This window comes from Cyanistes caeruleus, chromosome 8 (genome assembly GCF_971803275.1).
Source record: "Cyanistes caeruleus chromosome 8, bCyaCae1.hap1.1, whole genome shotgun sequence".
In the NCBI taxonomy this organism is placed as follows: domain Eukaryota; kingdom Metazoa; phylum Chordata; class Aves; order Passeriformes; family Paridae; genus Cyanistes; species Cyanistes caeruleus.
The window spans coordinates 12588267-12604456 of NC_141708.1; the positions used below are offsets into that span (position 1 = coordinate 12588267).

Consider the following 16190-nt stretch of genomic DNA (forward strand, 5'->3'; position numbering starts at 1 on the left):
GTACTTTGGCCTGACATCCTTAAGCAGTGTCATGGTCCCTGCAGTTTGCAACAGTGCCTGAACAGGGACAGACCCTGAAGGGCAACAGGCATCTGTGCCCTGAGCTACCCTGGTCTTCGATGCCTTGTGGCCAGCAAAAGTCTCTGCACAGGAGCAGGATCAGGATCACCACACAGCTTTGGGTTGGGACTATTGCCCTGTTTCCAGGCTGTTTCCCTTTACTGCAAAGTGAAAAAGTACTCCCCTAGTAGCACAACAAGCTTAAACACAGCACAGTCATCTGGGATCTTGAAGCACCTAGACATTTTGAGGCATAGCTCACATTCACACAGAATTCCCTCTAAGACAAAGACAGGAAGGGAGATGGGAGAAAATGTGTGAGGAGCTAGCTGCCTACACCAGTGAGATTCCCCCAGAAGCAGGGCCCTTATTCTTGAAGGAGCAGCCTTGGGGCCACTTTGGTCTTCTTGATTTCTAGCAGTTTTACAGATTCCAGCACCCTTAAGATCCTGCTCTTTGTCACAGAGTCTTGCCAGCAAGTGCTCCTCAGTGCTTCCCAAGCTGTACAAAACTACACCACCACACAAGTATCCCAGTTTCTGATGTGGCCTCAACCAAATATATTACATTATGTCCAACATAGGACTCCAGAACAGTACCCACCACATCAAATGTAGCTGTAAAACATCCCAGTTACTCTGTAGCCAAAAATAATTGCCTTTTAAGTGGGGTCTGTTTCATGTTCATCCTTACTGCACTGAGACTCATGGCACACCTCTGCAGATAGAAGAGATCTCATCCAGCTTTCAGGCAGAACTATGCAAAATTTGGAATTTCAGGCAAACAACATCATTTACCTGCAATGCTTCTCCTCTGGCTAGGTTGGGAAGGGGAGAAAGACTGCCCATCCCAGGTGTACTAAGAAGGCTGAACATCATCTGAACACAATTGGGTGAAAATGAGGCCAACAAGGTAGAATTAATTTCTTATTTTATTTCATTATGTCCCATTTAAAATAAATAATCATGCCTTTAAATTTACAGTACTGGACAAGGGCAGAAAAAGGTGATAATGAACTCAACCTGCAGGAGCCCCAGTACCAAGTCATTTTATCTAACTCTCCCAGATGAGAAAAAGAACAAAATCTGCCTAGCAGGAAGAGAGTGCCCAGCTCACAAATCCACTTTCCTGCTATCACAAGCAACAGCTTCATATAAATCCCTTTTAAAACCAATTTCACTCTACAACACAAAAGTAGCTTATTTCTTCATTATAAGCCTTCCAAATGGTACAATTCTGTCACCCAGACAAAGACTAGTTACACACAAAAAGAATATACATTTAATTGTTTACTGGCATGCATTTACTGTGAAGGCATTCTTGGTCCCTCCATGTGAGAGACTAAGTCCAAGTACATTTAAATAACAAAAGCAGAGTATTTATCCCCTCTTGATCTTGGCAGAACCAACCTTGTTACCATTTTTGTAGCATATATTTACTGCAACACTTACTTTTCCAAATGCATTATAGACCTGGCATGTTGTGTTTGCTAAATATTTATTGATTGTGAAATAGGTCAGAAAGAACTGATTGTTCTTTTGTATCCCCACGTCCTCCATTTACATCTTTGCAGCATTACATCAGGAGGATTATCTTGCCTTTGGAATATTTCAGATTGTAACAATTCAACATGTAAGAAAGAGCAGCTAAAGAGCTACCAATGCCTCCTCAAACTCTTGGGGGAAAAAAAAATTAACATCAGAATTATGTTGAATCCTCAATATAATATCCCAGTGCTCTCATGGCTGTTTATCACATAGTGTTTAAAATTGTGCCCTCCCTTTTTCTATTTTAAAGGCCGTGTTAAGGTTTCAGGCCTTGTGTCAAAATTTCAGCTACAATGCCTGTGCTTTTATAACCAAGACTGATTTTCAGTTGTGCCAGACAGAGAACCTTTCCAGCAAAATCTCTCTGAAAGAATTATTCCTGTTGAAATGGTGCTAGATTGAAACTAAATTTCTGTGTAAAGCTTTACCTAAGCCATTCAACCATTCCTGTCTGATAAGAAAACCTGGGAGATGCCAGCACTGGAAGAAATCCTGTACAGAGCACACAGAAAACAGTCCTCCCACACCACCAGGGCTCCAATCTAAAAGCCACACAAGTGCAGGGATCTCAGGGCAGGATAAAGGCTTGGATGGCAGTGTTCCCAGGGTCTGCATTCTGCTGGGCTGCAGCAGGAGGTGACATCAGTTCAGTAGATGGCACAAGGCTCCCACTGAAACCTGTCCTTCTCACTACACCTCAGGTACAGACATCAAAACTACACAGAAAAATGTCATTTCTTGGCAGATGATTTGAAGTGGGAAGTGCATTTTATCCTTCACAACTGGTTTAACCGAGGGTGAAAGCAGCTGAGTGAGCTCTTCAAGGTTGGCAAGGTCATAAAGGAGGCAGGAATACTTCCCAGGAGCCATAGTTCCCCTCCCATGTTTGAAAGAAGACAAACTTCAACAAGTGGAACAGGTACAGAGGGGGATATATCAGGAGATAAAAGGTTTTGCATATATCTACACAATCACAGCCTGACCTGTAAAATGAGAACAAAGTAGTCGACGGGCTTGTTTCGCTGGTAGAGGTAGTGTTCTGGGGCCTTCTTGTTCTTCTCATCATATTTCAGCTCCTGGATGACGTTGGGATGTTTTAGCAGCCTGAGAAGGATCTTCTCTGACATCTGGGATGGACCAAATGCTTCTACTTCTATAACACAAGATACAACTTGGCATTACATCTCACATGCCTGGCAAGATGTTGGAAATACCCGTTAATAAGCATTTGCCTATAAAAGACACACAAATGCAGAGAAATCCATTATGGAATTGCAGGTTTCCTGTCTTTTGAGACTGTTAGGTTTGTAAAGGGGAAGGGAAAAACACAGTAACACCCCAACTTCCATTACTGAAGTATTTTTCAAAAGAACCAAAAATCATGTCTTCATCTGAAAGGGAAAAGAAAAAGATGGTCCTGCTATTTTGAGAGTTCTGAGTCACAGAGTTGTATAAATGGAAGAGATTTAGAGCTGGGGCACAGAAAACATTTGAATTTGTTTTTCCTTCCCTAAAAGCTGTTAAAGTCACGACATTTATTGCTCTTTATTAAAATAAAATAAAATAATTAATTACTGCCTGGGGCCTAGAAAGTTGCTCTAGAGAGATGCTCTACACAAATCAGACATGACTGGGGCTGCCATGGTTCATATGGGAAGAGTTATTACTCAAAGTGAGAGAAAGTACAGGTCAGTTCAAACCATGTGGGATTAATGCCTGACACACAGAACACAATCCCTATCCACTTGATCTTCGGTGTTTCCAGCGGGAGCTGTTTGAAGTAGAAAAGCTCATCCTTGTGTGGGAGAGGTAAACCAGGGACGACGAATTACACATGCAAATTGATAAGCTTTCCCAACACCTCATTTCAGAACAGGACCATTAACAACCCATCATCTGCTAAAGATACTATTCTCAATTTAGAACAGAGAAACCAGAACTGTAGCTTTCATCTTTTTTAGCAGTGGCTTCACGGACAGACCTGTATTTAAGCTACACAATCCTTTCATCCACAAAACAAGTAGAGAAGCAGCACTGTAAGACTATGTCTGTTGAGCACGTGTTTATGGAACTCCATCGAGTCTTGTATACTACACCAACGCCTTGCTTGCTGTTAAATCCACATCTTCCTGTTGAACTGCTTCCTTTCACCAAGGATACGCTCATGTGCACATGAGCCGTAGGAATCCGAGCCTTCTAAGGAATTACTGCCCCTCAGCTGAGATGTGATAACCGATCATGTACATATTTCTTTCAAGTCACAGAGGCAAAATAAAGCATGAAGACAGACTAGGAGCATCTAGGCAGGCAGTTACTGCATCTTAGAGGAGGGGAAGTACTAACTTCCAAGTGGAGCTGGCAAACTTCAGACAAAGCAACTTTATAAATTTTCCACCCACGAATATATGTTGAACACGGCAGCGAAAGATGACCATCTGAAAGGCCTGCATGTGGCAAGTCTTTATATGTCAAAGAGAGACAGCACAAGCAATAGGAAGGCATTTTTCCACAAGCTCTCCTGTTTAAAGGCCTCATCTCTGAGGTGAAAGGACCAAGTTTACGACGAAAGGCAATACCAGCTGCAAGAAACCATTCAAGGCCCTGGTCTCTCTGCCAGACTGCCCACCCAAGGGCTAAAACATCAAGGTGTTCTGGGATGGAGACAACTGTCCTCTGAAACCTCTGAAGTCATCAACGGAGGTCACACAAGCCAGACAGAAATCCATTTTAAAGAGTACAGTTCAACCACCTGTGCAGTCTGCATTAAATGTGTCAGGAGAGTTTTTCACTTGGAGTCATAAAGCCTCATGGAACAGGTTTAGACCTTCCTGCAAAAAGTCCAGCATCTCTTTCTGGAGAAGGCACCAGAGTGCAATTACAGCCAGTTGGCCAGTGGTATCGAGTCCTCTTTGGTTTGTTCCCTGAGCTCTTCCTAATGGGGTGTACTTGCTAGTCGTTAATCTGACGGACTCTAGACATGCAGTGCGGCACTTGGCATTCATCCTTACCTTTCAGACCAATTTAAAGTTACTGGTCCACCCCTGGTATATGTCTCAGAGGGTTCATGCCGACACTGAACACAGGAGAGGAGAGAATTTAAAAAGAAAAACACAACAGTGGCATTATTTGTCACCCCACAATCCAGCCTCCCTTCCCGCCTGTACTGTCCCACCCACCTCACCGGCCTTTGCTGACAAACTGCCTCCGAGGCTCTGGCATGATCACAAAAAGAGATAACCCGCACTTGCCTGTTGCCAGGAACCGGTGCATTGCCAGGAGGAGCTGCGGTGATATTTTAACCTTCATCTCGCTGTCTGTCTGCTTGAAGGCAGAGAAGTCCTGCTTCCTGTCCCGATGAGCTACTTTCTTTTTCGTCTTGTTATCAGCTGGGGAAGGGAGGGTGGGAGAAGAAAGGAAGGAAGCGATTTCTGTTAGAACGGGGTCCAACATGAACCACGCTGGCCGGAGTCAGCCAGGGTGGCCTGACAGGAGCACAAGGTGCAGGAAGACCCCTCTGCAAAGCCCAGCTCACCATCACACAGCCCAAACCACAGACAGCCAGGAGCTGTGTGGCCATGGGCCCCTGTCCTGCACAGCCAGGCACCCCAGCCTCTGTCACATCTTTGTCACCTTGGTCAGGGGAAAGGCTCTGCTTGCAAACACCTGACTGCAGAGCAGCTCTGTGTGTTACACTTCAGGTAGGGAGAAGTCCTGCTCAGTACCACTAAACACCAAAAGGCGTTGTTTTACAAGCATAGCTGTGATAACTGTTTTTTGCATAAACATTCTGTAGAAAATTCCCAGCACGTACACAGAAGAAATAGACAAGTTATTTCTTTTGCTCTACCATTGGCTTCAGTGACTTTGCACAGCTGTGGCAAAATCTGTATGCCTTTGGCTGAAGTATTCCCAATGTCTGGTATACACAGTTTCTTTTGTCCTGCCTGAACTTCAGTAAAAGCTGGCAAGGTATACAGCCTGGAGGTGGGAACCTCTGGCCACTTTACAGGCACTGAAGCCAGAATAAAGTACAGAATAGCTTCAGAAATTCAGATACAGGTATTTGCCTGCTAGTGATCCTGGACTCCTGTCCTTTATTCAGCTAAAAACTTGCCACTTGGTTCATCTGCATCTTAAAACAGGCTCTATGGTGAGAAATCTGCATTTGTGGAAGACAACAAGAAAGAGATACAAACATCCCAAGAATTACCATCCACCCCCTGGGCTGATGCCCCAAAATGTTTAGGAAACCAGGTAGGTGGACAGCTACAGGTACATTGGGGTATGGTATACATCGGTTCCAGGGAGAAGAGTCTCTGCTCAGCTGGCAGGGTGCTGCTCCTCTCTGGTGACACCACATGTAGGGTGGCAGTAGCTGTAAGCAGCAGAATGCTGTCAGACAGCTCTGAGCTCCACAGAGTGCAGGAAACCCAAGTGCTGAGGCAATTCCTGTGAGCCCCTCAGAGATGAGACACAGCTCAGGTTCAAGGGCCTTGGAGGGGGAAGATCCTAAGAATACTGCAGCTACTTGTCTATCAGCCCCTTATCCACTGGTGTAAAATAACTGGACTTCTGAGGGATCACAGGAAGCTCTGGCACAGGACTTGGGCAGGCACACAAAGAGTTGTAGGTGAAGCTGACACTGTGGAACTGCACATACTCCCAGGTGCTTTTTCAGATTTTGAGTTATACATGCAAAGATGAATAAAGAGATGCACTGGAAGCCACTGAGATCTGGAGTCCTTTACAAGTCCAAATACATGCTACAGTCTACATAAGGCTCAGAGTGGCTGAGTTTGAGGCTTGGAAACACACAATACTGGTAATTTATAGGCTTCTCAATTTTCTGAAATCACCTAGTCTTTTAGACATGCGTACATCTAGATCCTCAGCTTCCAGGAACATGCCTCCACTACAGGACTATTGCAGACTCAACAGCAATACTGTAGTGGCAGTAATTTACCTATTTGAGATATCTAGAGCATATTCTGTGAGTAGTGAAAATTAGAAAGCTTGAGATACTTGTTCCCAGGCACATGGAGAAGAACAATGATGACACATGTCCCTTTTCTTCTTTGAAAGCAGAAGCCTCTACCCTAGTAGTACTTTACCCAAGACTTGGACTACATCAGGGACTGCAGTTTATCTTCCAAATGCAGGAATAGAAACCACTGAAGGGAGTGGCTACAGACTAAAAACAATCCCTGCCTTAGGAATATAGCTTGAGACAGACCTTATCTGTATTTTCAGTTAAAGGAAAGATGCATACCAAAGCAATGGAAAATTAATAAGAAAAAAAGTTGCCTAGAAGCTCTCAGTAGGTCCTACCTCTTGTAAGAGATAAAAAGAATATAAACTGCTTTTTCTGAAAAGCTCAGAGAATGTTATTTTTAAAGCACTGTATCTGAGGTGTTTTCTCACAAGAAGCTCCATCATTGCTCTCTTCAGGGAGGCAAAAATCACAAGTATAAGTGTTGGCCCCGGGACAGGGAAACATCTCTGTGTCTTGCCTTTGAAAGAGCTGTAACACTGCAGGCTTCACACTGCACTACTGGTACTTGAAAACAAGACCAGCATCATACAGTGGGAAGATGCCTTAAATCTTCCTGTCCATAATGGTCATCAAGGTAAGAGACTCAGGCTCTAACTCAAATGATGGGCAATTTCAACTCCTCCAATTTTTTTCCTTGGCAGCTTATCCAAAAACCTTCCCTCAAGAAAAATATTACATGGTTATAGCAGAGCCACATGGCTTAAAGCCATTATCTTGGCTTATTTTTGCAAGGGATGGTCTTAAATTGTCCCTTGCTATCCAAACAACTTTTGAGCTTCTTGTAAGACATAAGAACCACGGACTGGATTGTGACCAATGTAATTGAATCTGAACCAGGTATTTCCTGTCTGTCCTTTATCCGGTAAGTGAGATGGAGATGCGGGCACTGAAGTTATCTTGGCATGCTGAAGTGATCTCTGCTTACAGAGTGCTGAGATGCTGTTTGGTTTTGCAATATGAACAATGAGATGCATAAGGGATATTCTCACTACAACTTCTGGTGAGATATCTTCAGTAGGTTCTGGGCATATTTAAATTTCTCCTTCAAATCACAGGCAACAAGCCTGACCATGAACTCTGGGCTGAGGTAGAGAACTCCAGAGGATGAGTGGTCAAAACAAAATTAAGGCTGTGATATCTCTTGTAATAATCCTAAAATTTGATGCCTGATGCATAACATAATGAATTCTTGGATTAATTTCCTTGAAGAAGCCTGCTTGGACTGGAAACAGCTACAGAGCAGGCAGTTCAAACCTCAGATCACCCATTCAGTTGGAGAGGCAGGCAGATTGATGGGCACTGCAAATGCACCCAGGCAATTGCTGGGGAAAGTCCTTGCTCTCTGTGCTTTTTGTCTTTAGGACAGAGCAGACATCTGCAGTAAGCTCCAGACATGACAGAGATGATGAAACTCATCTTCAAGCAGAAAGGGCTAAATAAGACAGGCCGCCAGTCAAACCTGAACCAGAAGAATGAGCAAGCAGTCTGTGTAGTCTAACATAGAACATACAGCTTTCTCTCTTGGGCCTCTGGGAAAGTTGAGAAATGCTCTCCCTACCATGGCTAGAGCCATGGCAGCACAGGACAGATTCCTGTAGTGTGCCAACCATGAAAAAATGCTACAACTTTCCAGTACTAAGTGCCAAACATTGGCAGCTCTTCATCATGACATGGGCTGAAATGTGTCATGTGTCATGGCAGCAATATCATCTGTCCATCCCTTCAGCATCCCCAGTACAAAGAAGTACTCAGTCTACCCAGATGTTAATGTGTCAAACATATTTAATAATTTTTCCTGCTCCCATCTTCTCCTTGCTCCCAACATCTCTGCAAGCCACAGCAGAATAGAGCCACATGAAGACATAACACACATTTATTTGGCACCCTCCAGAAATTCAGCTGCAGAGTTCAGCAGTGAGAGCAGCTTTCAGCAAAAAACTGTAAATATACTATTGCTTCCACCTTAACACAGTTCAAATGGTTTTTAATGGAAACAACAGAAAGGCACAGCTCCAACACCAAGGTCAGCCATTTCATCAAATTTCAAGTTTCCATCAAAGCAAAACAAAACATTTTTAAAACTTCAGAACAAAGTGTAACAACGCTGCCAGAATTTTTCAAAAGCTCTTTTTCAAAGTAAACACCTAGTACAGAGCAAATCAGTCCAAAGGTTTCAAGCTGACTTGCTCTGAGCTGAGCAAGACAGACTGCTATAATAATGAACAGAATCAGAGGTGGGGTTACTAACAGTGACACTGTGATAGCAACACCAAAAATAACCTGCCTTAACATATCATGGGCAATAAAGTACCTTCAATAAACCTATGTTCTCATACATGTTCTCATCACCAAACCAACTGGAGGTTGACTGCCCAAGTCCAAACACTCTCACACTTCCTGTGATCCTCGAAGCTTCTTGGGATTTCTGCTCTCTCCCTTACTGCTACAGTATCCTTCAGTCTAAACAGTGGAATGACATCCAGTGCTTCACAAAAAAAAAATTAGAAGTTCTTCATGGTACTTAGTAGGAGTCACCCACCAAAGTTTCCTGCATCCTCCATGAAGCCTAGGAAGTTTCCTTCCTGATCTGAAGGAGGAATTTTCAATAAAATTATCCAAGGAATGAGAGTTTCAAGTGAACTCAATGTTTACCAGCTCTATTTTGTTAATATAGGAATCCTTCAAGTAGTAAAATTAAAATTAAATTCTCATTTCCTTGCCCTCTAACATCCTATTGGCAAAGCTTTTTTTTGTTCTGAAGAACAACACAGCATGATCTATGTGTTTTCTCTTAACAAACAAGGCGGGGAGAAAAATTGAAAGCATATGCAGTGTCTTCCCTCACAGAGGGATAAAAATATCTCAAATGTAAAGATAGGATCTTTTTGGAGTACAAAAGGAAGTTTTGTACTGCAAAAGCATTATGTTGTAACTGATTAGCCCAACAATTAATTTGTGAAGGTTTGAAAAGAAATCAATACTAACTGGACTTCTGTGATTTACATAGTAATTATACTGTTCTGCACATGGTGAAACACAACTGTGATTTACATGAACATTTGGGTACATAAACACTGATAAAATACTGACTAGGTACAGAAAGCACTTCAGGTAAAAACAAGTTTATCCCACAGTACAAAGTGCTCATTGGGCATTTGGCTTGGAGGGAGGATAGAAGACGCTTGGGTTGGCCTGAAAAAATGCTGTAGAAACATTCCGATCCCTTCCATGAGGAAAGAGAAAGAAAGCAAAGGAGAGCTGGACAGTGTTAAAGATACTTAAAATTATTATTTCTACTATAATAGAATCTGGAGACATCCTTGTGCTGCCCACAAACACATGGTGAAAAATAGCATCTGCCAGCAAGTGATCAAACTGCAGATAAGACAGATGAAGAATGACTGAAAGGAAGTCCTGTATGCACAGGCCAGATTGTGCAGATGCAGGGAGACACTTTAGGTAACTGGCCAAGCTTTATTCTGGGAAAGAAAAGGGTCCAGATCTCTCAAGTCTCAGGTAATGGTTGACCTGCAGCATCATCTTCCTCAATAGACATTAACACAAAGAAGAAAGGAGCTGTTCTGAGTGATAAAAAGAGAAGGCATTAAGGACAGGCTGGTTTTCAGCCTTAAGGAAGATTTTCCATTCTCAAGATTTCTCAATGAGTGACAGATATTCTAGAGAGACTCCATTCCTGTTTCTTGAGGCATGGTATTTGCCTGCCTCTTGCTGAAGTATGGTAGTACATGGACTACAGGCCCTTGAGGCAGAGGGACAATAGGGGAAAATGTGGGAGATCACTATCACTGTAACAGAAAGGTTTAACAAGCCTCAGTGGTGAACAGCTGGCAGGAGAGAGCAGATTGTTGCAGATGTAAACCTCCCTGGTAACAGGATCAAATAAAGACATTTGTCCTGCTTCTGTATTAACAAAGCCTAAAGAGTGAGGTTCCTATGCTGCATAAACAAAAATTACTTTGACCATCTGAGGGATCTGCAGGTCATTTTGTTATGGCAACTTCTTCAACAATTTGACTACTGAGATTTTAAATCAGCATCATAACATCTCTCAAAACACAGCTATAAATACAATTGCTCCTGGATGGAGTCTTTCTTCTCATATACAAACAAACTGCAAATATTTCTACTTACTGTATAAATCTGTTTCATCCAGAATTTCTGACTTGATGATCTCTTCAATCACATCTTCTAAAGTGACAATTCCCAGGACTTCATAAAAAGGATCCCCTTCTCCTTCATTGTTTACTCTTTGCACTATAGCCAGGTGAGACTTGCCTGCAAGGAGACAGATCAGCAATTTAGACATTTTAGGAATTTCTGAATGATCAGAAGAAATTACAGCAGAAGTAGAGACATGCAGGTATAGATAAAAAGACAAAAAGATTGGTGTCAGGCTTTATGAAAAAAGTTTAAGGGGCAAAGTTTAACAGATGCTTAAAATCATAATCTGATTTCTGTCTGAGATACACATTCCTGCATCACATAAATCCACCTTATGCTCTAAAAGGGAGCTAAAGAAATCAGTGTTCTTGTTATGATGTCTTTCCCAGCAAAACTGTCACCCTGGCATTGAATTCATCATACTATCTTGCTGTTCTGCTTCTTGTCTCATGCATTGGCAGAGAAGGCCAGGCTGGAACCCTCCTTAGCAGTGAGATCCCATGGATGTTTTCCTCAAGTCTGATAAAAACAGTAACAATGACCAAACCACAGAAGCACAGGGACAGGATAGAGCTAGGGAAGAGTCAGCCCCATCCATCAGCTCCTCTTTTTCCTCTCTCTTCCTCAAAAATAATTTATTTATATATTCTCCATATAGGGTGATGACACCTCATTTAGGAATTAATTAATTTATTCAAAGCAACTGTCTGATCAACAAAGAGAAAGGCAAAGATTTAGCAGTAGTTCTAAAGATTCCTGAGCTGTGCATCATTCACAATGAATTCCTAATATCCTTTCTGCCTTAGGAATAATGATGGTAAGAATATCATTATCGTCATCATGACCCTTCAAACTGGCCTTGATACCTTTGGCTGGCAGCTGTCATTCAAAGGGTCCACCAAACGTAAGTGGCATTTTGCAGTACAAGCACACAGACATCAGTAAGCTTTCTGAACTATCAGGAGGCAAGAAACAGTGTCTCACACTCTTCTTTGCTGGTCTAAAAAATTATACTTATCCCCAATTGTGGAAGACAACCAAAACAGTTAAACTTCGCTTAGACCCCTTTATAGGCAATAATGTCTGCCTGTTTTAAGATTCAGATTATTAGACTAACAAGCATTCAAACTATTCCAACCCAGACTTACTCATGCTTAAAGAATGAAAATATCCTGAACAAATTAGACGAGGGAGGAAAACTTATCAACTACTGATATAAACATTGCATCAGGTCAAGTCAATTCACTTTGGTTAGTTTTTCACATCTGCTTTCCCAGGGACCCAACATAAGCAGTTAAAAACAAATTCTTGGTGAATGCTGTCTGTCGAAAGTTAAATTCTTTTGCTATTCCCAGCTTGTGATCATTTAAAAGGAATTTTCCAAAGCAGGGTCTAATATTAGACTCAAAATGAAGTTTCCATTCCACTTAGGCGATATTCTCACCAAAGTAACTACTGCATAATCTGATTGTCTTGGAGCTACTCGTTTAGATGCAGATGGACATACTTTAAATACCAACTACACAGCACTGCTGAGTCTTATCTTGAGGAGGCCTTATTCTACAGTGAATTAATAGAAAGATGATTTGTGATTTTTGAACTATTAACATTCATATTGTACTGGAAGTCTTTCACTGTGCCAGGTTTTACAGGTTTTATTTCTCTGCATTCCTTGCAAAACTTCCAGCTCTTTCTACTGCTCAATGAACAGCATTAGAGCGACTTCAGAAAAACGTGAAAGATTTAAGTGCTATTATTACTGCAATTCCCCCATAATATATTACTCCAATTATATCCTTTCAACATAGCAATGTTAAATAAGAACTGCAGCACAAAAAAAAAAAAAACTACACAGACAAAACAAATATTCTAATTTATTTCCCAGTGCCTGCTCAGATATTAGTGTATTTGCTTTCAAGTTAAACATTACTCCTTCAAGAACCATTTCCATCAGGGAGGAGCCGCCCCCACCCCAAAACCCCTCGAGAAGGGCCGCCCCCACCCCAAAATCCCCCAGGAGGAGCCGCCCCCACCCCAAAACCTCTTGGGAGAAGACCACAGCAGTTCATTAGCATATGCCTATTCAGGTGCTAATTCCTCAGGATATCTGTTCTCACATATTAATAAGTGGTAAGATCTGTTGAAACGGGTTAAATTAAACAAACAAACCAATCAAAAATGCCAGAAAGACAATGCTATCCACTCATGCTTCAGCCTTAATAAAAATCATCAAATTCCAGCCTTTTTCTCCACTTCTGCACTGCCTATGATAATGCTGACCTAGGTGATGAAATTTGAAAATTTTTTTCTTACAATGGAGTCCTGAACCCATCTACAAGCAATGTCAGAGATTTATGAAAATGGGCCTGGGGAAGGATCTGAGGAGCTGGAATACAATGGGAAGTAGTGTGCAAGTTTCATCCACAAAACAAGTTGCATGCCTTTCCCACCAGAGTGGTCCCCACCAAGCATGAAGCAACACTAAAATATATTATATTCTCCCCATTTGAGTAGCTGCAGGACTCTGATCCAAGCAACAGCATCTAATGTGAGAAATGAGTGACCAAAATCTGCACCAGCTGCTACTCTCTAAAGCAAAGTGAGCTAATAAGACAGGAGTTATGTAGAGGTATCAGGCATTTTGCACTTTCTACAATGAAAAAGAAGTCTAGAAACACTTTTTTTCTGGACCTGCCACAATGTCCAATTTTAAGAGTTTTTTACTTATCACCCAAAGTATTAAGACCATTGAAACTTGTCATCATCACTCGATATTGGTGGGTAGTATGAATCTCCAGTTCTACCCTCATTATTAAATAAACTACATGTTACAGAGAATTTATCTGCTGAAAAGAAACAAATCATACACACACATGGTGACACTAACCTTTCTTCCCTCCTGACTGTCAAGTTTTCCTGTTCTAGACTTTCATCAGCCCAACACTTCGATGGGGTCAGATGTATTTAGCCCAATCCAGTAAGCTTCCCCTGAGAGGATGCCTTTTGCTCCCAAGTTTTCTCTTTCCTTTCTACTGGCTTCAATGATCATTAAATTATTTGATGAGACAGACCAGATCTGGAAATCACATTTCTTGTGTCTTTACAAGATAATTTTGACCCAGATACAATAATTTGCAAGAAATCACCAGACAGTGGAGCACACATCAGAGGTGGTGACGGAGATGTTATGAAGATGCATTCCCCAACTGGCTGCCCTCTCACCACAGAAGACTGCAAAATACCCTGCATGTATGGAAGTAATCAAGACATAAAAGGCTAAAGGAAAAGCTAGGAGCGCAAAGACCTCTTTATACATAGCAAAAGAGCACAACACAGCATGTGCTCAACTGTAAAAGTGGCCTGTAAGTAAAATAATGACTCCTCTGAGTGTTTGAAACAGAAATTGGCTACAGCTTTATTCAAAGACTTTATCAGGCCACTGGCAATAGTCATGCTATTTTATTCAACTTAAAAAGAGCGGTTTTAGTTTGTATTTTCCACTGCTAAAGACAAACAGCATATATCCAGTAAGGAGCTGAATGAAGTAAATATCCAGCAGGTAAGAAAATCTGGACGGCATATAATATTCCTAGGGCTTTAAAAGCAGAACACAAATTAAACATAGAAAACATAGGTGCATGGGAAGTGCTGTACTTCACTGATTTTCTGGCCACAGTCTCTAACCACACTTCAAGGATGCCATTAATGTTTCTTTAATTAAACCCTTGCTTTAAGTGTTGATACAACGAGATTTAGCAATTGGGCAGCTCTACAAAACTGCCAGGTCTGACAATAAAGGCAGAAATGTGATGTGTGACCCACAGCTCCTCTGTGGGCACAGGCAGGCAGTGTTTGCTTTCTGCCTCAGCATCCCCCGTACAGCGACAGTCAGTGACACCACCAAGGGCCTGTGTGGAGCTGGTACCTGCACATGGCACCTGTTGTGACAAATGGTAATCTCTCAGTTACAGTCACAGGCAGCTAAAGCACCAAGCAGTTTTGGTAAACATAAATCCAGTCTCATCCCATTGCTTAAAACCCTGCCATTCAGCTTAGGTTTTGCTCTGTAGAATTTCTGATTAATTTATTAAGCTAATTAAGAAACATGAAGATGCTTAGTTAAATCCGCATGAGTGAGCGAACCTAGAATGAGCTCCTGGGAGTCCATGTGGTTTACTGACCACACAGAACAGAACTGGAAGAAAAAAATGCCTGAAATACTTATTCTCTTACTGTATCATGACAATTTCTTGAAAAATATGTTGTGGGGGAAAATTCTCCCTTTAATCCTGAGGCATTTATATGTCCAGAGCAAGGACCTCAAGATTAATGTCAAGCAGTTCAAACCAGAGATGGAAACATCTCTTCAAGATCTGCTCTGGTCAAACACAGAATTGATTCCATGAAGAGTTTTGTCTTTTGGATGGAGCTGTACCCACAACACCACTCTCACATGTCACTTCCCCACAGAAACACAGGCAGAAGAAATAGGATGACAGACCCATGATGGAGTTCAATAAATGCAAATGCAAAGTCATAAACCTGGTAGAAAATAATGCCATGTGCTGGCACTGGGGACTGACTGGCTGGGTGAACACACTACAGCAGTCAGCAGCGTGTCCCTGCAGCAATGAAAAGGAACTGTGTGCTGACATCAGCACACATGCAGCTGGAAGGCCAAGGGAATGGATTATTCCTCTTTATTTGACACCTGAGAAACCACATCTGCAGCACTGGCATTCAGTTTGGGGTTCTCCAGTACAAGAAAGACATGAAGAAACTGAAACATTTTGGTGGATGGATCCTAAGATGGGCTGGAGCCCATGATGCATGAGGAAAAGCAGAGGGCACTGCATTGGTTGAGTCTCGCAAAGAAAAGGCTAAAATAAAGCACTCAGAAGTCTTTCTGTACCTCATTGTAGGCTATGGAGAACACAAAACTAGAGACCTTTGAGCTAGATATTCATGGGAGACAATAAACACAAATTTCAATCCTGGAGACTCTCTTTAAATAATGAAAACTTGTTCCTCCCAAGAGTGGTCAAACACTGGAACAGGGGCCCAGAGGGGCAGTGAAATCTCCAACTCTGGAGGTATTCAAAACTCAGTGACCTGAGTCAACTTCAAAGTTGGCCTGCTCCAAAGAGGGGGTTGGACCAGATGACCTCCAGAAGTCCCTTCCAAAATTACCCAGTGATTTTAAGAGACTTTGAAGGGAGGTCTGACTGAAATCCCAGGCCAAACTTCATTGCTGAATTTTCATTCCTGAATTTCTAAAAAAATTGCAAAACTTTCAGTACATAAGGATATATAAAGACAGCAAGTTTTACTGATCTGCAGTGCCATAA

General features: G+C 42.0%; 1 protein-coding gene across 2 annotated transcripts in view; it reads right to left on the reverse strand.

Moving 5' to 3' along the window:
* Positions 1-16190, reverse strand: part of CNNM2 (cyclin and CBS domain divalent metal cation transport mediator 2) — a 113924-nt gene that overhangs the window by 12268 nt on the left and 85466 nt on the right. For both annotated transcript variants that reach the window (XM_023929790.2, XM_023929789.2), the window contains exons 2-4: positions 10813-10956; positions 4856-4993; positions 2591-2760 (exon numbers count right to left, since the gene is read on the reverse strand). In XM_023929790.2, coding sequence (XP_023785558.2) covers positions 2591-2760; positions 4856-4993; positions 10813-10956 — 452 coding nt within the window. The remainder of the gene's footprint in view (positions 1-2590; positions 2761-4855; positions 4994-10812; positions 10957-16190) is intronic.